General features: G+C 28.9%; 1 protein-coding gene across 1 annotated transcript; it reads left to right on the top strand.

Annotated features, from left to right (window-relative positions):
- Window positions 1–1,597: 1,597 nt before the first annotated feature.
- LOC139425764 (uncharacterized) lies at window positions 1,598–5,779 on the top strand. Its single transcript, XM_071181704.2, has 2 exons — window positions 1,598–2,708; window positions 5,384–5,779. Exons 1-2 carry the CDS (start codon window positions 1,656–1,658, stop codon window positions 5,660–5,662), a joined length of 1,332 nt encoding a protein of 443 aa, XP_071037805.1. The 5' UTR covers window positions 1,598–1,655; the 3' UTR covers window positions 5,663–5,779.
- Window positions 5,780–27,930: the final 22,151 nt, after the last annotated feature.

Below are 27,930 nucleotides of genomic sequence, written 5' to 3'. Positions count from 1 at the left end.
TTTGGTGGATTACACTAAGGAATAATTTATTTTTTTTTAAATTTTCTATTGTATGAGACTTTTTTTGCGGATTTTAGATGCTTATCATAGCTGTATTTAAGTCTGCAATTGATTTCTTTCTACAATCTAAAGATTTTCATGCAATTTAATACTGAAGTCTAAACCAGAATTTTTTTAAATTCATTCGATTGACTGTTAAGTGCCCCCACTTCTCTGGTACGTTAGCGTCAGGCGTGGTGTAGTTAGTAATTGAACCGCAGCCGTAAAAAAAAGTACAAACGAAAGTTTCAAGTTGGGATGAGCTAAGTACTACGGGTGAGTTTGTTATAACGCGATTTGAATGTATGTTTGATGAAAATCAAATATTAATTGATCTACTAGATATGATTGAATAAAGAATCTGCTTTTAAGCGACAACGATTAATAAGTTTTTTATTCAAAATGATGATTAATAAAAAGCCACGGCTCAAGAGTTACGAGAAAAAATAGAGAAGGAGCACTACATATATATATATATATATATATATATATATATATATATATATATATATATATATATATATATATATATATATATATATATATATAATAAATAAGTAAATACAAGAAAACACGAAGAAAGTTAAGAAAAACAATAAGTTTCATTTATTGCGCTTAAGCTGCAAGTAAACAGAACTCATTAGATAAGTTCAAAATGAAGAAAAAAACAAAGAAAAATCATTCTATTTATGATCAATTTTTAAAATTATCCAGTATAATATTACCTTGCGCACATCCATTTCGGGCCCATCCTTGGTAACTAACAAATCAAAGCTCAGAATAACAAATCACTTCAGCAGTGCAGTAAGAACGACACTTTAAAACCCTCTTGTTACACTCAATTTGCGCTTTTGTTTTCATATTTTGTAATCTGGCAATCTTTCTGCGAAAACATTTTTAAATCATTCTTGAAAAATTTTCTGTCCTTGTAAGTTGATTTGATTTTGCTACTCGCTTTATAGTCCCTTTTAAATGTTTTTTATTTTATTTTCTGTTTTTACATGTTATTTTTACTTTTTGTGATCTATTTTATTTGTTGTTATTTTTATAAAAAAAATTTTGAGTGCTCCTCACACTATTGTATTAATATATTTTGCTTTGGCTTTATTGATACAATATCAGAAAGCACTCTGTATTGCGGATATAATTGTGTGGGCTGAAGAAAAGATTATATCTTTTTTTTCCCGGTTTTATTTTTCCGGTTTTTTAAAAAAATTTAATCTTTTTTTTTTTTTTAAATATATTATATAAACTGCTGTTTTTTTTTTTTACTTATTCTTCCCCCCTCCCCTTTTTTTTTCATATGTCTATTATTTTTCTTTGTTTTTTTCTTCATTTTGAACTTATATATATATATATATATATATATATATATATATATATATATATATATATATATATATATATATATATATATATATATATATATATATATATATATATATATATATATATATATATATATATATATATATATATATATATATATATATATATATATATATATATATATATATATATATATATATATATAATTAATGTTTCAGGTACTGGTAAGAGGATATTACGTATCAAAGAATTATTCTCTCAGTAAACAGCAACGCGTAAATGTTTGGATGTCCCGTTTACCTGTCTATGAAATTCAGGAAGAACAACCAGAGGTAACAAAAACATACAAAACCACGCTTAGAGCACAAGTTGACAGTCCGCTTATGGAGAGCTTTAATCAACACTCTTTACATCGGCAAGGATTTGATGACTGTCATTGTAAAACGTGCGCAGACAATCGGAGAAAACCAGCAATTGCAAACTTAGGTGCATTGAATGTAAATGAATCAAATCAAGAGCGTCACGATTTTCAATTCAGAGAAAGCGATGAATCCAATCGCTCATTCTATTCTGAGCAATCAGTTCGAAAGAAAAATCACAACAAACATTCACGGAGCATGTGCAGGAATATAAGTAAACATGAAGGGCATGCAGAATTTCTATATAAAGAATGCGAGAGCATCTCTCGGTGCCAGAGCTATTTAAGACAAAAAGACGTTGAAGATTTCGAATGTAAACTCGACCACTCAGAATCGATCAGTAATAAAACGTCTAGTAATCTCAAAAATCCTAGATCTATTTGCAAATCAGCAATAAAGAGAAAAACGTTTAGTTCAATAATTTGTCCTTTCGATAAAGAAGAAACAGAGGAAACGTATGTAAAGTTTTCCCATAAAGAAGATCTATTGAGCTCTAAACTGAATAAAAGTAAACATGAAATGCAAGCCGATGAACATTTTAATAATAATTTAAAATACAAACGTTACCAGGCAGAAGTTTCTAAATATAATGAGCCTAGATCGTCTCACAACTCAGTGATCAATCAAAAACGAATGATTAGCCCACTTATACTTCCATTTGAGAGCAAAGAAGAAGGAAAAACGCAAGTGAAACTTTCAAAAGTCCAAGAAAAGTGTGATACGAGTTTCAAAGGGAGAGCTCCTTCAATCGGCACTTCAAAATTTCCTTTTCCTCCTGTAGCTCGCAATCAAGCCCAAGAACGGGCAGCTGATTCGAATATCAATGACTCAGAGATGGAATTCTCGGATTCAGATGAAATTTGGTACTCAACAACGGCTATAATGCCGGCAAGAAAGGCTGATATTCACTCGAAATCAAATGTGAGTCATTTTTAAATTATACGTAGATACATTTTAGAGTAAGAAAATGTTTCAGTACTTTTTAAGATATTATATACAGTAAGGTTACCTTATCTTATGCGAGTTCTCGTTTAAAACAAATGGTTAGCTGTCCTGAAATTTGGACAACGGATGAAAGGGGCGGGCGATTGTATTCCTCGGTACTGAGAATTGTTTAAAAAGTTTTATTTGAACATTTGAAAAATGCAATTTTCTTATTGGTTTAGAGTTGATAGGATTATTGGTCATCATTGATATAAATTAAACCACATTCTGTTTTTTTTTTTTTTTTTTTTTTTTTTTTTTTTTTTTGTTCTGTCTTTCTTTCAAATATTTTTAAGATAGCATCTGTGATGTTTGCTTGCTTATATCTCTCATTAATAAAAAAAAAGTCATATGAAACGCGTTCTTTAATATCTATTTTTTTTTATTTGTTACGTCAGATGAGCTCAATGTCTACGTCACCAAATTAGCATTAACCTGTCCAAACTGAACCCCCAAACTGTCCCACTGAAACCAAGTGTTTTTTATGTATATATATGCTTTTAAATCGAGTTCTATGAATTAATAAAGCGTAAAATCAACGATAATTTATATAAAAAATTAAGTTACAGATTGATAAGCAAAATTAACGGAGCAATAGTACTAATTCGTTTAGAAGAAATGTAAAAGATCGTCATACTATAATTGACGGCAATGATGTTTGATTAATTCTGAACTAATTGAAATAAAAACATAAATTGCGTACTAAAGAGCGAAACTAATGGAGATATTGTTCTAAATCACGATGCTATTATTGAAGTCTATGACGCTTAGCCTATTTTGATAATATTTTCTAATTGGAACTCAAAAATATGCTGTTAGATACTAAAATGTAAAATTAAAGGGAAAATTGTACTAATATGTATCTTTCAGAAGAGAAGTAAAAACTCGTCATATTATTTTTGTTACAAAAGATGCTTAAATAACTTTGGTAATATTGAAAGCATACCAATACATTTCAAAATTAGTATTCCATTTGATTCATAATTTTAAAAAAACTATATAGAGGAAAGGAGAGTTAGTGTAGTTTTAAAATTTTTAAAAAAAAATCATATTTAATATAATTTTTAAACCATGAAGTATGTTTTTTGTACCTGCATTCTGCTTTAAATCTGAAATTGCAAAGTTTAGTTTCTTTCCATAATATTTTTTTTTTAATAAAAAGGTTGTTTTTGTTATCACTAGCCTCACTACTAATGCGAACAAGCTATGAGGCTAATATGGACAAACTTAATAACTTATTAATTTGAAATTCATTACAATTTAGAAAGGTATATCTGAAGTCAAAATTAAATCATTTTCAATCTAAGCCATATGGAAGAATAAATATTGAAATATTTAAATAAAATTCTAATTTGTAACCGAGCCTTACAGTATACATAGAAAGATATTTTGAACGCATACCAATATATTTCAGAATTATTATTCAATTTGATTTGCCCGCAACCAGCTTCAAAACACCGAAACAATTTTAAGTTGATTCAATTTTAATAACCGTAGTTTTAACTTGTTGATGAAATGGTCTGAATGGAGTGCTTGTCTTAGCAATGTATCCCTCACTGGAAAGACGGTACAGTTTGCTGATAGTCTGTCTTAGTTTAATGTATAGAAAAGAAAACTTCTTTAATTTATCGATATTAAATTATGTACTTTTAACAAATTTGATACTAGTCCCACCACTATATGGCTATATGTCTATGGGGGACATATGTCTAGTCCCACGAAAACACGTGTTTGCTTACGTCCAATGCTGGTAAGTTAAAAATATACGGAGCAAAAGTTAATATCAAACTCGGTAAAGTTAATAATTTGTATAAACCCGTATAGTTAATAATTTGTCACCTTCTGTTGAAATCTCGAAAATAAGATATATTAATAAAAGAGTAAAAGAGAAATTTTGAAAGTCGCTTTTGCGCATTAAAAACCTTTCTAATTTTACTACTGCCCATAGAAGTATCTATCAATCTACGATATTTCGACAATAATGCGAAATAACGATAATTTGAATAATAATTGGAAAAAAAAGCTATTCAAGATGTCTACTCTAGCACCATGTCTACACTAGTATTCCCCCTCCCTCCTTCTCTAACTTAAAATCAAAATTAATGGAGAAATGGTACTAATCATTTAGGGAAAAAGTAAAAGATCGCCATACTATTATAGAAGTCAGTGATGCTCAATTAATTTGGTAATATGTACGAATTGAAATAAAACTATAAGCTCTGTACTAACAGTAAAATTAATGGGGTAATGGTCGTAATTCGTTTAAAAGGAACATAAAATATTGAAATGCCTCTATTGACGCCAAATTTTGGAAATAGGTACGAATTGAAATTTAAAATAAGCCTCGCACTTTTAATTAAAATTGACAGAGAAATGGTACTAATTCGTAAAGGAAGAACATAAAAAATCTCCATACTATTATTAACGCCACTGGTGCTTTATTAGTTTTGGTAAAATGCGCTCTAAAATTTCCAACTGTGTAAATAGGAATTAACTGCCAATTGATGAGAAACATCACCTCAAACCGTAATAAAGGGCAGTACTTTGCACAGGTTTTTACCCTGTTTTGATCATGTAACAATTTTTTTTAATGAATATGAATTTTTCTTTAGGTTCTATTGAAATCAGAAAATAGAGACCATCGAGTATCAGATATATCTGTTAAAGGGGAAATTAAACATATGAAAAAAGAGTATGAAGAAAAGCGATTTCAAAACTTGCTTTCTTATTTGCCAAAATTACTGCATGATTCAAAAAGAAATTTTTGGCTTCTTCTCTGTCTTATTTTGCTCACTTCTGGATGTTTAGCTGGTTGCATAATACGTTCCTGCTCCGAAGTTCCTCAACAAAAAAAGTCACGATTTCTTAGCCTAGTGGATTTGTTTTCATAAATATCTTAAACTCCAAGGCAATAAATATTATTAACGATAGTTATTTTTCTGTATTAACTTTCAGAAAATGGGCTTGATGCTCAATTAACATGAATAACACTACTTTGAGGCATGACATCGTAGGAATTTGGTACAATCTTAATAAGGTGTTAAACTATCCCCTTAATTGAATATAAACAAATATTAATATAAACGTTAATATAGACTTTACGCTGTATTAAGTTTGCATCATATTTACGGAGAATTCAACGTGTGATTTATATTTATGCAAGAACCATAAATTCAAGAATTGCATTCCAGGCAATAATCGAAGATTCGTAATTCAGAAGGGTGTGGGGGACAAAAAATTATCGACGAGGGATGAAAAAGAAGGAAAAATAGAGGAAAGCTTCGTTTGCAAGCATATTAACTGTTCATGCATTTAACCATATAACTTAAGTAATTTAATTTGTAGTATTTTTAGTGTCAGGAATCCAAATATATAAAAAAATTATATCTTATTATAAGTGCGTTATTGTGTCTGATTCCGCAACTTAGTTAATAGTTAGAACTAATTAATTAGCATATTTGAAGTCAAAGTTACCACTAAATCCATTAAGATTGACACGTATTACTTGAAAATCCGATCATTAGAACAAAAGTTATTCAGGGTGATATCTCTTTTATTCTTCATTTTTTTGTTTGTTATTGTACAATATTGTAAATTATCATGAAAACATGAAATGAGCCGAAAGACAAAGATTTTTTATAATATTTAGAAATGCGTTCATTATACTAAACATCTTAACTTATCGATAATAATGCTTTAAATATGTACCTCAGATGAGACAAAGTTATCGCGGATAGCAAAAGAAAAGCATACAAATAATTATTTTTGTAGTTTGACAAGTATGAGTTACAGAAATGACAGCTGCTTCACAACCTAATAATATCCTTGAGATTGACAAAAAAGATTTTTTTAAAAACGAATCATCGTTATTTTTTCTCTAACTGGAATTCATTTAACTCCAGAAAAAGAGAGTAACCCCATTGTTCAGTACTTAAAGAAGTAAATTTCCCACCGTACCTAGACATTCAACAAAATAACAAAGTGTAAAAAAAGTTCATAATTGAGATATTAAAGATGTTTGTTCCTTTTAGATATTGATGTTATTTTGAAGAATTATTAAAAACTACAACTTATTTATGTATGATACTCCGACATTGTATTGAATATTCAGACTTTTTTTAGAATGTCTTGATACTTTTTATACTTGGCTGACTTCTCAATTGGTATTCTATAGAATGACTAGGATATTGTGCTTAAATTTTTAATACTTTTCGGGCCGGTTTTAGTATTCTATTAAATGCATAAGTATTCCATAATGCCGGATTACATACTTTGCTGTAACATGAAGCAATAAAAAACATATTTTTTGTTTTGAAAACAAAATAAGATTTAATTAATAAAACTCAATATTTCTCTGTTTTTGAGGAGATTTTGTGAACTATAAAAAAGAATGAGAGTAAAGAAAATGATTTCGAGTGCTATATTAGGTGCTAAAAACAACAAAGCATATTTAACGAAAGATACTTCATGGAATAATACACATTAATGTGTTTACTTGACTGCACAGCAGTGAGTGGAACAAGTTTTCAATCAAGTTTTAATTCAAATAAATAATAAATATTCAAATTATTCCTTCAAATATGGGATTAGAATCAATACACGCCCGAAAACACGAAATAATGCATTACGGTCCAATAGTGCTAAAGAAAAATACCTGTTTTCCCTGCTCCACTTTTACTGTTCGCAACGAATCGATTTCATCCAATCACAGAAAAGTTACTAAACCACATGATAATCAGTTGTGGAGCGTTGGAATGACCAGTGAAGTTCTCATATTGACTACACTTTCGAATATGTTTAGAGAAAATCTGTGTTAGAGAATTTCTAATTTTTCGCTCGTTTATGATAGGGAATTACTTTTGTATTACATGAAGAAAATAATAAGAATTGAGATTTTACAAGGCATGAAATTTTAATGAACTGAATACAGTATATTTCTGGCTTTTAATATTATTTTAAATAGAAAGTTGTATGCAGAAAGTTGAAAGTTGTATTATGTTAGCTAATTTTTTATTTTTAAGATTTTGCAAATTTTAATGCTTTTTCGTAGATTTTTAAACAATCTTTCATTAGTTATCTAAAAAAGATTTTTACTTTATGATTAAGAGGGTATTAATTTTATGAAGTTCGTATCGCCATCTCTTGAGGGGGAAAATATATAACATAAAAAGTTTTTCTCGAACGCTTTCTTCTTTGAATTTTTTGAAAAATATATTTATAAAAATTTACAAAGTTCATATTTGTTTAGATGGTTTATATTTTACAAATCACGATACAAAAAAACTTACTTTAACAGAAAAGATCTCGAAAACAAAGTATAATTCCTTCCTCACCTTTTAGGAATCGTTTTTTAATAAATATGTTGCTAAAACTTATAATAAATAGCAAGATTTCATGAATGTCTGTATATGAATTCTTAAACAAAAACCCAGAGTCCATAATGATTATGTTGCATAGTAATTGTAAAGTGTGCAAAAGAAGAAAAAAATGGACTGTCTTGCATAACTTTTGATCTAATGATCGGAACTTCACGTCCTTGAAATCAATCTAAGGAGACATCAAATATAACGAAATCAGGCGCAAAAATGTACTTTCACTGAATAAATATACCCTTTTTTTTTTTTTTTACTGATTTGGATTTCTGATCCTAAAAATATAGGGCAGGGATGGCGAACCAATGGCACTCGTGCCATTTATGGCACTCGACACAATATTTTGGGCACGCCACCTATCACAATTAAGGCATATGTAACAATTAAATTAAAATTCACGAAAAACAAACAAAATAATGAGCATTATTAATATAAAAAATTAACGATTAATGCTAAAAAACAATTAATAACTATAAAAAACAAGCTAACAATAAATAACTAGCAAAAACAATTTAAGAGTCCTGCTTAAACTAACATCTTACAACCTAATATAAGTTATTTGTCATCTAATCTGCAACAACGGAAGTCACACTAATGTTACTTTAAGTTGAATTATGCGTATAACTGAGACATTGCAAAATATATTTTATTTCAATGTAAATAAAGAGTTTTGAGTTGATAGTGTTTAGTATTATTATTTTCCCTATAATCACGAAGTCAAAATTATTTGACGGCACGTCTATGACCTCATTAAAAATTTTTTTTAGAAAAATGGCACGTTGATGCATAAAAGTTCGCCATCCCTGATATAGTGGGTAGCTACAATCGGGAAGATTTGGTTACCATAGTTTGATCAGGTGAGATCCAAAGTTCAGACCCCCTAATGTTAAATTTATCTTTTGCGTATTTCTCGATATCAGAAGAAATTTTTAAGTGAATTAAAAATTTTTTGCACACAATGGCAAAATTCGTTTAACCAAAAATAGCATATTTGAGGTCGCCTTCAGGAACCATTAAGATTGACACTTAATATGTGAAAATCGGATCCGAAAATTATTCAGACTGATATCTTTCTTTCTTTCTTTTTTTTATTTTATTTATTTAGTTATTATTTCTTTTTAGCACTGTAATTATTTATACTTACTTTCCTATATCAATATCATTATTATTCTTGAGTCATCATTAAGTATCATGTAACCAATTGTATACAATGCTTAAAACATTGCTCAGCGTATTGTATGAATTCTAGAACCCTTGAAGCACCAATGTAGCAAAAATGCGAATTTTGATCTGAATTTACAGTTTTAAAATAAAGTTTCGATTTTGATATACATCTGTGTGTTTCATTGCCCTTTAAAAAAATTCGGATGTTCCTCTTCTATAAATCTTTGTATATATGGGTATGTATATACATGTATAACTCATTAAAATAAAGGTCTACAGCTTTTGACTGCAATATTTATGCCTTACAAATCATATTTCTTTTGCTTATCATTAAGATGTTGACAGATAATAATAATCTAAATCAACCATATGATGCTTTATTGTCCTTTGAAAAAAAAAGACGTTCTTCTTCTATAAATATTTGTATGTATATATGGGCATATTTGTATGTATATACATGCATGTATAACTCGCTAAAAAAAGGGTCTACAGCTTTTGACTACGATATCATATTTCTTTAACACATCAACATGTTGACAGGTTAGGTCAGATAAATATTTATCTAAATCAACTATATGGTTATTTGTGAGTAAAATGAGACAATAGTTCGATGTCAAATGGTTAAAATGTTTAAAAATTGTTTTTTTTTTTTTTTTTTTTTTTTTTGCAATCCCCTTTTTATTCGTACATTAATTTTTAAAATAAATTAAAAGAGTGGTAACAAAGGGTATTTTCAAACATTACTTAATCACGTAATGGGAAAGGGGCATGTAATTCTCATATTTGACGACCAGAGGAAGGAGGGTACTAAATAATATTATTTTCAAAAATTTTTATAGAGTAAAAAAAATAACTGATACAAAATAATTTTTTAAAAAATTACACTTAGAAGATATTTAGATAAAATATAAGCTTGGGGTTCGAAAATGTAGGGAAAAAAATTTGTTCCAGAAGTCTAACTACAGAAGAAAAACGCAAAGAATTCTTAATGAAAGTTTAACTCGACATTTTATAAAATAAATGGAAGCATAAATTTTGTTTTATACAAAGTTACATCAAAATTTAATCCTGAAATTGAAATACTGTAAAAGTCAAACAACTTACGAACGCATTAAAGAGAATTCTGATTTGCCAATTTTACTGACGAGGAGGGAGAAGTCAAAATTTACAAAAATCATTTTACGTTGTATTTTAATGACCCCAAATTGTAATTTTAATATTTTTGAAAGGGAATAGAAGTTATGAAAAAGCCTAATTTTACATGTCATGAGTAATGTACTAAAGACTAATTAAAACATGCTTTGAGAAATAATTCATATTTTAAGTTAATGTTTCGTTTTATTTTAAGAGTATGTTAGGAAAACCTATTGCTGAGTTCCACATACGATTAGTTATCTTGTCATAGCATTTCACACCCATATTTAAACTTTTACAGTTGAAATTTAAACAGTTAATATTTCTATTTTGAAATTTACAGATTGTGAAGTGATAGAGATATCCTCTATTAGTTATGAAAATAAATAAAATAAAAATGAAGAAACGAACAAACATTGAAAGTTTGTAAATATATAGAGTAAATAGAGTATGTAAATATATAGAGTAAAAATCATTAAGCAACGGAAAAAAATGAGAAAAATCTTAACTTTCGAACCATTGTCATGGTATTTTGGTTTTTTCTATCTTTCTTTTTGTTTTCTAAGCATGTGATCTCTAATTATTATTTTTGTTCATTCCTCGATTAAAGTATCGAAATTTTGCGTTTCCGAGGGTATGCGAATCATCAAGATCACTCAATTAACCTAAACTGTAACCATGGTAGTCATTTTTGTGGGTGAATATTAAGAATAACATTATAGCTCAACTCCAAATTGCCACTGAAAAATTTTGCCGCATCATAGCCATTGGTTGCAAGAATATCAGCCGAGACTACTGAAGACCGACCGAAACTTCATACAAAAAGAATCTACTGTGTTAATTTGTTTTAAAAAAGATTGCAGATAAATTCTTCATGTGCATTTAAAAAAAATTGTATAAAGATTCTTGAAAAATTCTACAAAGTATTAAAATAGCGCTTTTGTATTTTGAGAAAGGGGCTCGCTATGAATTTTATCCACCGTCTACCTGTTGAACACGGGAAGTACTCTTGCTTGAGAGGAAGAACTTTAGTTTCAACTTAACTATTTTCAAGGTATGTCTATGTTATTACCAAAGTTCTTTATGTATGGAATTTTAGTAATAATTTAAAATCTGTCTGCCAGCCATTAAATCACTCAAACCACCGTAAGTATGAGTTCGAGTCATTTCAGCATAGTAGGCGGCAGGAGCATTAAAATCATTTCCCTCTCTGTCGTGTTATAAGATGGAAAACAATACCGATACAGATGGAATCATCGCAATATATATATATATATATATATATATATATATATATATATATATATATATATATATATATATATATATATATATATATATATATATATATATATATATATATATATATATATATATATATATATATATATATATATATATATGCTATTGCTTAAAAAAGCTCAGTCACCAATAATTGGAATGACAGTAAGCGGCACTATAGCATCATTTGTGTTTAAAATTTCTACAGTCATTTTAGAAAGTTTGAAAAAGAATCTAAACAATTACTAAGTTTTTGTTCCTATAAAATAAATAATTACTCTAAATAAATTCTTAACTAGTACCTAACTATTCAACACTACTTAAATTATTACTTAAGACATTGCAACAAAATGAAAAATTAATATAGTGTTGCCAATTGATAGAGAAATATCCGAGTCTATGGTGCCGCAAAAGAGAAATATATAAATAAATAATTACATTTTGGTAATAAAAACTTTTTTAAAAATTTGAAAATCACAATCACTATTATTTTTCATAACATACATATAAGCAGAAGATGAAATTAACGTATTATAAGATATAGTGTGATTCCAAACCAGGGTTCAGTAAATCTTTTCTAGGGTATAATTTTATCTGCTTTGTTGTTAAAGAGTATATACCCTTTCACTTCAAGTGCAATAATAAATAGTTAATAAATTGTTAATAATTTTAAATACAATTTTAAATGAAATTAAATTTTCTTAAAGACTACATTTTGTTGGTTATGCTACCATGATGTTTTATGCTTATGTGTTGTAACTGAGGGGGTTTGTTATTTGTTGTAATTATTGCCATACGCGCCCGTTCCACGACATCAAAACATATATTACAAAGAATTTATGACACCGAAAAATATAACAAGTGTTATGCTGAACTCGCAAGTAGGTTCAGTGAGGGGAAGGGGGACTTGATATAGCCCAAAAATAACTTTAATTCCACTGATCGGTTTTTCGCATGCTTACTTCTAATCTTAACGGTTCGAATGGTTGATCTTTAATATCTTAATTAATTAATGCTACAAAAACGTATACTTTCTCCGAATAATCGTTCCTTTGGCATAGAATTACCTTTATCCCGACGGGTTTGGATTTTGCTTTTTTTATCTTCAAAATACGGAGTGTAGCCGTATATTAGAAAACATGACCCCAATAATTTAGTCTTAAGACCAATCGAAATGTTGAATCTCCTAACATCAATTTAACTTTTAAAGTATTTTGCTATGCCTTGAGAACAATTAGCACACAATCGAAGAGTAGAGAGTCTACTCTAGGCTCTCTATAGAAAGGAAATTCTATGCCAAAAATAATTTTGAATAATAATTTATCATTTCCGTTTTTTTTTTGTTTAGTAGTTGTTAAAAAAAATTAAATAGTAAATGTAAGTTTTTGCATTAGTTTTATGCCTAAGATAAGGCCTAAAGTTTAAAAATAAAAATTAAATATAAAAAATATATATAAATATAAATTAAAAATATCGGTTTCTCATATTTCTATATTGACATAACTTTATTGGCACATGAATGAGTAAATAAGTTTACACGCATTATATAAAAAAAAGAGTAAAAATTTGAGAGTTTTTGTCTGAGCAAATTTTGCGAGCTTACGTTAATCATTTTTGTGGTCACGTCATTTAAAATCTTTATCGTTTTTTAAGGTTTTTCCGTTTCACTATTTCATTCAAATAGTATTTGATCTTTGCAACGATTAATTTTTATCTCCCTCCACTTGAAAATGATGGATAAGGAAAATACGTTTTTAAAAGTTTCTTGCATATGTTGTATTCACATACATTTTTTTTTATCAGCAGACAAGACTATCAACTTCCATTATATTCGGCTTATCAAAGCATTAAGCGGCATCTTCATCCAAATTATTTATTAATTTATTTTATGTAGAATTTACAACAAATTACATCAAATCTGAACTTACGAATGCTCAAAATTGCATTAACAAATGATACATTCAAACAAGCATTATTGCTTAAAAAGAAATAAAAAATTAAAACGGCATTATCAATACAAAAAAAAATAAATAGATCCGATATCCCGTAATAAAAACTTTTTTTCATTTTAATTGCATTTAAATTTTTCAAGTTTTTATATCAATTCATGAAGAAAAGAAAGAAATTATTTTAGTAATTCTTGCTCAAGCATCCTTTCGTACTTATTCTTTAAGTTTAATTACTTATTCTTTATGTTTATTTACTTATTCTTTAAGTTTTCTTATATTCTTATAAGTTTAAATATAGTGAAAAATCAGGATTCTTCCGATTTTTTAAAATTTTTTATCACGGCTTGTACTTCTTTCATATCGTTTATTTATTTATTTATCGTTACATATTCACAACATGTCCCTTAGAAGTCTTGTGGTGTCACAAAGGGTCAATCCAGGGTTGCGGTGGGATTCGAACCGGCTACCTTAACACTGCAAAACTTTTTGCGAAACGATAGCGCACAGCCAGAGGGGCCTCCTTTTACGGTGCACATTTTAAGTTCGTATTTGAAGGCATAATTGTAATTTTTGAAAGCTTTGGTTAACACTGAAATTTTTAATTGATTACTCGACTTCAAAGTTTCAAGTAAATAATTATTTTTCGTTTTCTTTTGTAATTAATTGCTATTAAAGTGACTTGCTAACATACTAGTTGCATTACCTCATATTTATTTATTTTTATTTAAACTGCGCAGTTTAAAACTTAAGGTAGATTTTCTAAGTTCATTAAGTGGTAACTAATTTTTTCCTTTCAAGAATGGGTCTTATAGCATTTTTAAATTGTAAGCATATAATTATTTTCGACGAAAAGAAAAATCTGGTTCTAAAAGAAAGAATTCTTATAGTTTACAAAATGCTTATTTAAGTATTCATTAACCTAGCAAGAATATACGTTGAAATAAACTATTTTATGTATGCTATAAATGATTTTATAGAAAAGCGTACAAATATATATTTCCAAAAGAGATATAAGCCAGGTTACTTAATTACGTAAGTAGATGCAGTTGGTTTAAGAAAATTTGTCAACTCCCTTTGCGGATAGAATCGTGTGAGCTGATGACGAAATTATGTCTTTTCAATTATGTCAATTTTGGAAGTACCCAGTATACCTTTGCTATTAAGACCTACCCCCTAAGGAGTTTGCGGATAAGGGTTTCACCCGTTTGCACGTGATCTAAACACTACCAAACTACAGAAAAGTAAAAGTACAAAGTTAAAAAGATTAAAGCACATAAGAAAAATCCCAAAATCGAAAAAGTAAAATAAAAATGAAACAGAATAAAAATTAAAAGTGCTTAAAACATCAAAGTGGATAAAATCAACCGACAATAAAAATGTCAAAAATACAGGTAAAAACATATAAAAGTAAGGTCAGGTAAAACATCAAATGGTAAAATATGAAAAATCACATTAAAAAACAAATAAGACTAAAATAAGCTTAGTAGAATAAATAAAATAGTCGACTAAAAGTTCAAGTGTCTCCCTTTCAAGGCTAAGTGCCTCTAAGATTAAAAATGTTCTAAGGTAAACCAAAGTACCTTTGCTATTAAAAAAAATTGAATTAAAATAAAACTTAAAATATTTTAATTTATTAATTGCTCAAAAATTTATATATTTAGTGAAAAAAGAAAGCTTGAAATATTAAAAAAATGTGCAAAAAAAAATTAATTATTCAAAAAAATCAATCAATCTAAATTAGAAAATAAAAATTATAAAAAAAATATTGTTAATTATGGTGCATTATAAAAATGAAGAGGAAACTAAAAAAAAAATTTTTTGTCAAAATGATATAACATTGACATAGCAATCACCCAGAAACAAACACCCAAAAAGTATTAGAAAACGAAAGATCCTTTGAACAAAGAAATTCAATAGAAAGTGAACAGAGAGAGTGAAATTCAAAACATAACAATTTCCTTTAATCATCAATCTTGAAACACTAACTTATTCTACTTAACCTTAAACCACAATTTTAAATTTACTCTCCAATATAAGAGCTTATATGTAATAAAACAAAATAAGTAGAACTTACCGCTTTCATCTGATTTTTCTCCATTTATTGCGTCATGGAACAAAACGGTGCAGAAGCGGAAAAATCAATTTATGTTTTTGAAATGTTTTATGTCTACGAAAGCTCAAAACTTCTTAAAATCACAGGAATACAATGGCTATTAACCAAACCGTAAAAGGATTAAAACTTCTTTGAGTTTAAATACACAACATTCAACAGAAGTGATCACTTTTTTGAAATATTCCACTTTTTGTTACATCACTGTTGCTACAATTATCACTTGAGTTCTACGTTTATGTATTCAAACGAACAGTGTCAAAAGGGACTACATTTTTAAAAATCAGGCATAGAGTATCCGGTTGTTCGCCTTTTTCACCAAATAAAACATTACAACTAAGTAACTAAAGATTATCAAAAATCAACAGCAAACAAATAACATTTATTGTAAGTAGAACGAAGTTTTAATAAAGCAAAAGTCTATAAGATCGTTTTCAACGGATTCTACACAAATCAATGAATTTTAATCTTGTAACATATATTTTACAGACGATTATAAGTTTATTTTTAAGTGAAGCATCAACTTCCTAAATTTGAGACACTCCTGAAGGGGGGGGGGAGAGTACTAAAGATTAAAAAATGATGGCAGCTGTGTTTCACGTTTGATTTAAAATCATTTGCTTTTTTTTCGAACAAATATTAATTAGATGTTTATTCTTTTGAATTTGATTTTTACCTATTGACACAATCTCTAAATTTACATTTTTTTAAGTAATGAAATGAAATTTAAAATTTTACGCAAATTATTATTTGCATTGTAAATTACGGATTAAAGAAAACACATCTGAACACAATATAATAACTTCAATACAAAGCGCTTCATATTCCATTGAAGATTTATCCTCATGTGCGCAAAATTGAACAAAACATTTTTTTCGAAATTAAAAGATAACAAAATTGCTTACTTTATATTTCTGTTCTGTTAGAAAAACTTTATTTTTCTACCTCTGCAATAATATTTTTGCTTAAAAGAAATCTTAACAAAACTGTTTGTGGCTATAACAGTTGTGTAAAATTTGAAATTTTTAATATGAATCTTTAACAAAACGTCATTGTATACATCTATTTTAAAACAGAAAGAAAAGATAGTATTAAAATATTTTATTTAAATATTGTTCGGTAATTTGAGCAAGGAGCATATTTACGTTTTAAAAAAATTCTGACACTGAGCTTCAGAGAATAGAGAAGGTACGAAAAAAAAAATTTTTTTTTTTTACAAACACGTTTACAGAAACATTTTTCTTTTTTCGAAATCATATTGAGAGGCTTTTGGAGCCATTTGAAAAATATCACATGTTAAAAAATATCACACAACATGTAAAAAATGTATCACGTATTCGATACATATAATTATATATTTATAATATGTTTAATAATATATATTCTATTTTTATTTATGAATGACTTCAAGTTTGTAAAGGGATAATCATAAATATAAGATTTAATTATATGCATCTTTGAATACCGCCCTCAATAACGATTATGAAAATTTTAATTTGAAGAAAAGCCACATATTTTTACGCTTTTAAAAAAATACTATAATATTGCATTATTATTTCTCATAAAAATGTGCTAAGAGTAAGAATTCACTTTTTATGGTTTTGATCAGGGTAAAGAAATCACACTAAGTTAAGTGATCTTCATAACATTTATTTGAGACACTTTTTTAACCCTAAAACACTATTTGCACAAACGATAAATAGGATGTTTTTTTTTCTTTCGCACTGAACGTCATTGTCATCTACGTATTAGTCACTGTATCGATTTCAACGGAGATTTTACGTACTCAACTTTACGTCACACATAATAATAACAAAAAAATATTTTCGTCACTCTTAATTGCCCAATCAAATTTTTCAGACAACCAACTTTCTTATCTAAAACGAGCAATTGCGTAAATTCGTAACTAGTGGAAAATTGCTCATTGATTTCATAAGACATTATGACAATGTATGATTTCTGAAAGAAAAAGAAAAAAGAGAAGGAAAAAAAACTTTTTTCCTTCAATTTCGATCTAGAATTATTAGATTAAATCTTATCAAATCTGATAATCAACGTAATGCACATACATAAGTATTGGCGAGAGATCAAAGAATTTTAATATGTCAACATAAATAAACATAACGCAGTAACGCTTTCTCATAAATATTATAAATAAATATTTACAATTTAAAATATCGAGGCCGGGATAGCCTGGTAGGTAGGGCACTGGGCCCATGTCCAAGAGGTCGTGGGTTCGATCCTTGAGGGCCGAAGACTTCCCCGTATAGTAAATGGTGACTGGTGCACATTAAATCTGTCGAGTCTCAAAGTCCTCCATGTTTCCCATAACAAATCATATCTCTGGGGGTACTAATCAAGGACTTTCCTTGTCCTCTGGATTGGTTCAAAATTACAAGGCTACGGAGTTGAATGTTAGTAATCGTAAGCCCAAAATTGGGTCTGCTGTTCAACGACGGTTATAAAATAACATAAAATTTAAAATATCATTTAAGAGAAAATTAAAAGAACGATGAGTTTAATTTGGTAGAAAAGTTAGAAGGATATAAAAATAGCGCCAAGAGTGTGAATGGCATTAGTTAATGGTTTGTAAACGAAATGTGAGTAAAAACGAAAACAAAACACAGAAGGCTCATTAGGGTACCTGTGGGTCATAAAATCAGTGTTTATTTGAAAATAAGTCTTTTCAGGAAAATTGAAAGTTATCATAAGACAAGCCATAAATTATAAAAGCATTTCTGGTATAACTATTTTAATCCATTTGTACGATCCTTAATTTTAATTAAACAATTATTATTATTTATTTTTTTAGGAAATAAAAACAAATTATTACAAGTGTTTCATAGCTTTCTTGCTCCCGCAGAAAAACGCCTGTTTTCTCAACTACACTATGTTAATAACATAAATATTTGTGCTTGCAGATGAAATCTCAGCGCTGAGCTTTTTCCAAATCTAAATTGGTAGTAAAAGTAGAAATTATCCATTTATTTTGCACTCTTATGAATACTACTTTTTATATCATTGTAACATTAACTCGATACACTTTCGTTCTGAATAAAAAATTGGCATCTATTAATTGAAACAAAATAATAATAGCAGATACATAACAAAAATAGTTTGATGAAAATTCGAAATCTTATAATCGCATATCGCTAGAGACTGTAATCATAGAGTAATACTTCAAGCATGTCTTGTATCCCGTTATTTGATAATATTTGAAGTGCTTTAATGTGATTTGAAATTTCGTAAACACATATTGTTAGAGATTGAAACCATGAAATAATACTTTGATACCTATCTTTGGTGCAATTTTAAAAAAAATTGGAAGTCCTTCGAAAAAAGTTGAAATTTTATAATCACATGGCGAGAGATTGAAATCAAAGAGTGATACTTCAAGCTTTGTTTGATAATTGATTGCAGAAAATGATTACTTAGCAATCAATTATTTGTTAAGACGATTACGAGTAATCAGGATATGAACAAACTTTTCTTTTAAATATTTTATTCCCATATATATCTGTGCATTAATTGATATTCACTAATAAAAGAATTTTAAAAACTTTTTCCTTGTAAATAATATTGGTTAATACAATTCAAGTGAAACGTCAAAATAAGTGAAATTTCAATGTTTAAATTGTATGAAAAATGAAATATTTTTCCATCACTTATTGTTCATCTTTATATATATGTTATCGGCAAAGTATGAAATCCGACATTATATATAATGCCTAAAACTGGCAAAGTATGAAATGATTTATATTTCCCACATTGCCTAGGCATTCTATATAATGCCGGGTGTTATTTAGGCTAAGTATGAAATAAACGTCCTGATGAGGTTATTGAGATGATACTTGACCTTAAAAAAATATCAGTGTAGGGTATACCGGACAGTGGCACTAAAACTTAAAAAAACATCAGTGTAGGGTATACCGGGCAGTGGCACTGAACCTTAAAAGAACATCAGTGTAGGATATACCGGGCAGGGGCACTTAACTAGACCTAGTATATATTTCGAACATTTACCAAAATTCTAGTCATACTAGGTCTAGTTAAGTGCCACTGCCCGGTATACATTTGCCCGGTATACCCTACACTGATATTTTTTTAAGGTCAAGTGCCATTGCCCGGTATATATTTGCTCGGTATATCCTACACTGATGTTTTTTAAGGTTCAGTGCCACTGCCCGGTATACATTTGCCTGACACTCCAAACACATGTTTCTTCTAATCTATCGTCAGTAAGTATTAAAATATCGTATCAATGTAATTATATTCATGAGTAAATTAATATCAAAACGGATGTAATAAATATTTCGGACATTCACCAAAGCGACTATGTGATTGTCAACATTCACCGGTGAAAGTCAACAACCACCGATTTCGGTCATTCACAGTAACATGCACATCATTTACATAATAACCTCATCAGGACATTTATTTCATACTTTGCCTAAATAGCATCCGGCATTATATATAATGCCTATGCATTATATATAATGCCTAGGGAAAGTATGTAATACTTCTCATATTTCATACTTCGCCTAAAAACGTCAGGCATTATATATAATGCCGGCGTTTCATACTTTGCCGGTAACATATATAATGCTTTTTGTTCAGTTATTATTTATTTATTTATTTTTATTACTCAATTAAAGACTCCTTTTGGATGCAATTCGAACTGAGAAATATGTATCAATATATTGATTCCATATTTTCTGTTTAGGAAAAATAGACGGTGCACACAAAAAATCAGAACATCTACAAAATACCGTGTTCTAAAATAAAAGCATCTAAACAGCTTTATTACTTTGATTGAATTCACAATATTTAGTATTTCATCGTGCTCATTATAGGTAGATCTCATTATTTGTCTTTTAGAACATGATTTAGTCCACAAAAAAAAAGTATGTTTCGTTTTCATCTCCCCAAAAAGAGTTTAGAATTATAAATAGAACAATTTACAATCTTAATTTAGAATGGGCTTATTCTAACTGCGCATTAGTAAGCATAAGCAAGATAAAGAGGAAGATAATACTTATTGTTAGCACCTGTCCTCTTGAAATTAAACTGGTGAGATGCAATTCCAAAGTCTCAATACCTTGTCTATACCAGATAAATCCACCCCGATCGGCATCAATTCAAAAAATTCTATTTGCAATTTTAATGGACACTAAAATTTATCAACAAAGAAATATTTAGTGTTTACACTAACATTATTGACATCAGATAATTTAGAATTGTTGTAAAACAGTAATAAGTTATTATAACTGGTTTGTAATTCACTTCACTACGATTAGTCGTAGTAAAGTGAATTTTTCTTTAATTTTTTTTTTGATTTTCTTTAGTTTTCTTTCTTTAGATTCTAAGATTTTCTTTAGTTTTCTTTTGATATCAACAAGAATATATTTGAGGAGTTAGGAAACATGCCCAGTTCTTTTTCCTTCTTTTTTTAAATCCTATAATAGCATTATATTTTCTTTGTCTATTAATATTAAATTATAACAGTAATAAGTTATTATAACTGGTTTGTAATTCACTTCAAGATTTTCTTTAGTTTTGTTTTGATATCAACAGGAATATACATCAAGAGTTCGGAAATATGCCCAGTTATTTTTCTCTTTTTCCTTTTATTTAATAATAGCACTATATAGCCTTAGTCTATTAATGCTATAATTATAACTTTTCATAATTTAAAACTATTTAATAAATTTTCGAAACGATTCTGAATTTGTTTCAATCAATAAAACACACTAATTCTGACTTTTCACGCTAGTTAAAAAACAAAAGGAAAAAAAAAAGTGAAATTAAAACTTATAATTAAATTAAGTGTTTACTCTTTTAACTTTGTCTCAGTAATACAAATCGAACTCAAATTTACCTTCAACAAAAATTGTGAAAACTAATGCATTTTAGGTTGGATTGCAAGTTTGCTGAGTGAAAAAAACTGAAATTTGTAGCAAAAAAAATTTTAAATTTCGTGGGAAAGCAAATATTGAAAAAAAAAATCAATGTTTGCACTGAAAGTAATGAACATAGAACAAATAATAAAATAAAAACGCACGAGAGCAGAGAAAGGTTTCTTTTTCTTCTAATTTTCTGCATCATTAATATATTTACTCACATGAACAGAATGATTAAATAATTGCACGTTGTTCATCAAATATTCAATCGCCCGTATTTCCCCGTGTGTTTCAATACAAAACATTTAGAAATCTCCATACCCAATGCAATGCATTTTATCCCATCAGTAAATTTTCTGGGAATAATAAGTAAATTTTCTTGAGGAGGAATTTTCTAACTAACTAAAAATTTTCTTCTTTTTGTATATTTGTACTTCAGAAAGAGATGGTATCCTTATTAATAACAGATCCACGAGATGGAAATCCAATCTTACTTAACAGGATTTGAACAATCTCTCAACTAGGTTTTTGTTAATTTTCTATTGATCTACTCTTTTAAGTTTTTTAATGAATTATTTATTATCGATTTTGAAGCTTCGAGTTTTTGATTAGTAAAATTTCTTGAAGGTTGGGTATTTTATAGAGAGGATTATAATTCATTTTAGTTTTGAATCTTAATCTAGGCATAGTTGTGCACTTTTTCTTATTCTTTAGAACTTGTTAACTAAGCAAAATAAAAAAATTCATTTCTTTAAAATAAAGTGTATCGAAATTAAAAAAACAAGTCTTACAGAATTGAGGGAAAGTTTTTTTTAAATCAACTTTTTCTTTTCTGCATTTTTTAAAAATTTATAATAAAAGTAATGATTCAAATTGATTTCTTGAAAATTGAAGATGTTATTAGCTATCAATACAAGCTGGAATAAAAAAAGATTCTTTCAACTTCATTAGTATATTTTTACACTTCATTCTACTAATATACATTTCAGAAACTAGTTATTTGATTTTTATTTTGCTATTAACTTTGTAATTTCATTATGCATATTCTATAATTTCATTCTGTAATTTTAATTTGTAATTAATTTTGTAATTTTTTAAATTGATTTTCTTTTTTTAGTTTGACACTCAAGAAAGGTATTGTGCAGACTTCCTTATTCTTTTTCCTCTTTTTTTTCATAAAATGGAATTTTTGAAGTTATAATAAAATCCGGGAGATTCCTAATTATTATTAGAAAGAGCAGCGAAAGGAGAGATTATTATTTAATCTCAGAAAAATAAAACAGAAATCAGATGAATAATTCTCCGACTGGAAATGAACGAGATATAAAATTATGGTTTCCTGAAAACCGCGTCACCGAAGTTTGAGGATACCTATCAACTCCCAAGATTATATAGCTCTGCATTGTTCGCCATAACTCTTAAAAAAAATCTTCAATTCCAAAATACGACTTCGATATAGTACGGCTCTTTAAGAGAACTCCTCCAGACACCCGTCCGGCGTTGTGGCGGGTATTTTGGTTACGAGGAAAGATCACTTCGAAGAGGGGTGTGGGGTGAATAGTTTTGTCTTATTAATCTTAGCGTAGGTCGTCGTGAGTAAACCAATCGACCTTCTTTCCTCCATTTCAGCCCCATTAGAAATGCGCTCTCGCTTGTAACCATATCAGCAGACAGTCCCAGACTTTCAGTCTGGAAGAGTTCTCTTCAAATCCGCAATATACATTATTTTATAACTTTACGGAAAATATCAAAAAGAAAAAGTCATTACATAATTGGAAAAGCTCAGAATGGTGTTTTCCTTTTATTAATATTTTTGATTTGCCACAACGCAGTTATTTCTATCTAAAAATAAATAAATAAGAATAAAAAAAAAAAGAAATAAAAGGTATTTAAAAACTTAATCTTCCTACTTTCGTTTGATGATAAATTGGAAAGACTGAATTCTTACCTGATAATTTACACGTGTTTCAGAAGTGATTCTCAAACCGATAGTATTGTATTAAAAAATAAAACACGTGTTATCACAGAATTATCTAATATTAAATGCGTTTTAAATCACACCCTTTGTCCAGCAAGGTGCACAATTCCTGGAATTTTTATTGTCCATGACCTTGATTGATATTCTGGTATTCCTTCATTAATAAGCTCTTGTTTGTTTTATTTCTGAATTAATATTTGTTTATTTTAATCAGTCTGTTAGCAATGCACTTGTCACTCTATTTTTAACTGGAAAGGGATAGATTTATTAAATTTTACAATAAAAGTATTAAAAAGTTTAAAAAATTTTTGCAGTAATGGTTAAAATGCATGCTTTTATTTAAACATTTCAGAATATTTTGGAGAAATAAAGTTAAGGCTTATGTATACATGCTTTTAAACTAGCTTCCGACGATGTACAACACGGAAGAAAAAAAAAAACGAACCACCTTAATAACTTTTGATCTAATGATCGGTTCTTCACGTTCTAGGAATCAGCATGATTCGAGGAGGTGACGTCAAATAACGAATTTCAAAACAGTTGTATTTTTAAAATTTGATTTCACAGGAAATATTCGACGGATTTCTCACAAATTTTGCCTTTTCTCATGCAAAATTACTTTCTTTAAAATGACGTAAAAATTATATACTTTACAATTCAAAAATTTTTCTACTTATATTAAATAAAATGAAAAAATAATACATATATACTTAAAATTATTCTTTTCATAGAATTATCAGATTAACGAATCGAATATTTAGATTAACGAATTTTATAATTGTGTGCAAAAATTTTTCAATTCGCTTAAGAAGTTCTCGAGACTTGGCGAAGCACGCAAGAAGTAAAATTAAAATTAAAGGGTCCAAACTTTGGATCGCTTTCCTTACCGAAGCATGAGAACCATTTTACAGGGCTCAGAAATTTGCAATCGTTGAAAAAAAAGTACGTTTTCGTGTCTGAGTTCGTAACGTAACATGTCGTTTGCACTAAAATAATTGACACATTTGAGGTCACCTTCTCAAACCGTTCAAATCGAATCCTCAGACGTGAAAATCCGATTATAAGATTAGAAGTTATTCAGGGTGATCTATTTAATTTTTTGCGCATGTACAGAATTCAAGAAAATTTTACTTTTGAAAGAGCTTAATTTTTGTAAAAATTGAAATAAAGGTCGCACCATAGAAAATCTTAACTCCAAGTTTTGTGACTACAAAGCGAAAACTATTATTTATCATTTCTTCATTTTCGATGCAAAAATAAAATTGAGTTTCTTTTTAAAAAAAAAAAAAAAAATTCCGAAGTTAAAAAGAGTAATCAATTGAAAAATTTCTCGATTGCCATGAACCAGAGTTGCACTATTTCATTTATTTTAACTGCTATATTATACTACATACATAGACAAGCTAGGTATGTGCATTTTCATTAAAAAAAATTTAATTCACCAAAAGGTTAATTATCACTGTAAATATTTTTCGAAAATAAATCTTATCACAAGGTTATAGATCACTTCGGTTAACATATTAGAGAAAAAAAGAATAGTATGGAGCAGAGAAGATAAATACGTGTGTTTTATTTGGAATTAGGATGTGGTGACGAATAATTTTAGAATCTCTTGTGTAACTGCTTGTTATTTATATTCCTTTTCAATTTGCCATTACTTCTGCGACTACAATAAAATTAACAATTTAAAAAGTTAATATTTATTCAGCATATCAAGTTAAATGAATTATTATATACAAATTACATTATTATAAAAACATTAGGTTTGTGCTATTTACAGCATTTGTATAACATTATTATACAAATGCTGTAAATAGCACAAACCTAAAATATAACTCATAATATTATTTTCAACAATGTGGACACAAACCTTACTTCTGTCCATTATTAAATTCATATCATAGAACTGTTACGTGAAACGATTATCATGAGTCATCACAAACTGAACTTCATGAAAAATTAATCTTAATATTTTAAAATGGAAAATCTAATCATTCAAATTGCAGGTTTTCTGTAGAATGACCTATATAAAAATGATATTTAATGATAATATTGAGAAATCATTATTTTTATCACGATTGGAAATAACGGAGTAACGTCAGTTAAAATAAAATCCTTATAAAGCACAATTCCAACTTGCAAACCAGAAAAATAGTTTGAAGTTTCACTGATGCTGCATTTCTGTCATCCCCTCTAGATCTTAAAATTTTTTGATATAATTATTTTGGTTGTTGTTGTTGTTGTCGTCGGCCATTAAAGCAGAGTTGGGGCGAATGTCTTTGTTTTCCAGTGGCGCCATCTATGGCCAAGAATTCGACTTCTGCCTCATACATACGCCATACCAGTTTATAGGGCGGGCCCAATTATACATCCACTCATTCATCCACAGATCGCAATTTTGACCTGAACCAGAGAACGATCAATCTCCAATTCAGTACCCCCAGAGGTATAATTTGCTATAGGGACATGGAGGACTTTGTGACCCGACAGATTTAACGCACACCAGTCACCATTTACTATACATGGAGTCTTCGGCCAGCTGGATTCGCACTCTCTGCTGAATTCGCTGGGCTCCTGTTCTCATGAACGTGAGTCCAGTGTCCTGGCAACCAGGCCATCCCGGCCCAATTATTTTGGTAATAAGTAATTTTGGAAGATATTAACATCAAAACACAACCCCCCCCCCAAAAAAAAGTTATCATAACTTTGCTTAACACTTCTCTAAAAAACTCGTTTTTATTTACAAGTCTGAATCGATTAATACAATTTCAGTTTTGATAAAATACTCAAATATTTGTTCCTAAAATTTCAATTAGTATTTATTGCTCTCGTTTAAAATGAAAACAATTGAAAGCATTGCAATAAAAAAAATGCAAAAAAAAGAAAGAAATATGGAAATTCGCATGAAAAGTGTAAAAATTAAATGTTAAAACATGTAAAGATTTGTCGCTGTGAAACAGAGATTTTGAGCTTTCAGTTAACAAGCAAGTTAGTGCCTGTATAATGCAATATTATGATCGTTAACGTAGTAGAAATTCTGATGGAATTTAATAAATTCATAATATTTTATATCCTAATTTTAATGAGTATAATTATTATTATTATTGTTCAAAAAGGAAAGGATTAGAAGCACAACAATAAAAATAAAATGAAGTAAGTATGTTGTTGTTGTTGTTCATTTGCGTCGCACTAGAGCTGCACAATGGGCTATTGGCGACGGTCTGGGAAACATCCCTGAGGATGATCCGAAGTCATGCCATCTCAATTTTGATCCTCTGCGGAGGGGATGGCATCCCCGCTTCGGTAGCCCGACGACCTGCACGCGAAGTCGAGCACTTAACGGTACAACAGTTTAACGATGACCAATACCGCACACCCTCGGTCCCTACGCAGGCTGATCCAAGTGATCACCAACCCGCACACTGACCGCAGCCAGTGATGCTTGACTTCGGTGATCTTCTGGGAACCGTCTCTTAACGATCAGTCCACTGCGGGACTAAAGTAAGTATGAAAATTTGAATTAAAATTTATAAAAATAATTGTTAAAACATACAAATATTTTTACAAAGCGGAGTTTATAGGCTTATTTACAAGTAGCAAGATACAGTAGAGTTATAACAATGGTAAAAAAAAAATTTTGCATGATATTTTTACCAGATTATAAATACTTTCATAATCGCTGATTTTACGAATTACATTTTTAGTCTATTTTTTTACGTAAATGTACAAGTTTAAAAACTTTATATGCAACAGGGGGAGAGTATGCTGCAACAAACTTCTAAGGGAGTTACAGCACATCATCAGGATTAAAATTTCGTAGGAACACATGCTTGGAAATTTCATCATCCGCCACTAGGGGCGCTTTCTTATTATGAACTGTTTCTTTGTGTGCTTCTGAGTAGGTTTAATAGGGAAGCACCCCTAGGCGGGTATAATTGCATTTCTAGGCATAAGTTCCTATACAGTTTTATTCTTTATGATGCTCCCTCACTTCCTTGGAAGTTAGTCGCAACATTTATGCGACCCTTTGTTATATATAACGTTTTTAAACTTTTGTACATTTCTTTAAGAAAAAGGTTGAGAAATGTTATTAAAAACATTTATAGCTTTAAGAGTAAAACTAATTTCAGATTTGAAATCCCCACATCCGTATTAGGCAAGATCAAGTATTCGTATAAATGCCTCTAAAAACTCGTTCCCCTGTGTAATCTTCAATTTACGAACAAGTAATTCGATTAGTATGTTCTATTTTATAACCCGTAATGTTGAAG

This window comes from Parasteatoda tepidariorum, chromosome 4 (assembly GCF_982258835.1).
Source record: "Parasteatoda tepidariorum strain Cologne lab strain chromosome 4, Ptep-v5.0, whole genome shotgun sequence".
Taxonomy (NCBI): Eukaryota; Metazoa; Arthropoda; class Arachnida; order Araneae; family Theridiidae; genus Parasteatoda; species Parasteatoda tepidariorum.
The sequence above is the reverse complement of the archived record's forward strand: the minus strand, read 5'-3'. Positions and strand labels throughout refer to the sequence as shown.

What these genes read in the sequence shown, in the direction of transcription:
- LOC139425764 (XM_071181704.2), top strand. Translation starts at nt 1,656, where the DNA reads ATGTCCCGTTTACCTGTCTATGAAATTCAGGAAGAACAACCAGAGGTA. An exon ending in ATATTCACTCGAAATCAAAT is followed by an intron (nt 2,709 to 5,383) that starts GTGAGTCATTTT and finishes ATTTTTCTTTAG; the next exon opens with GTTCTATTGAAATCAGAAAA.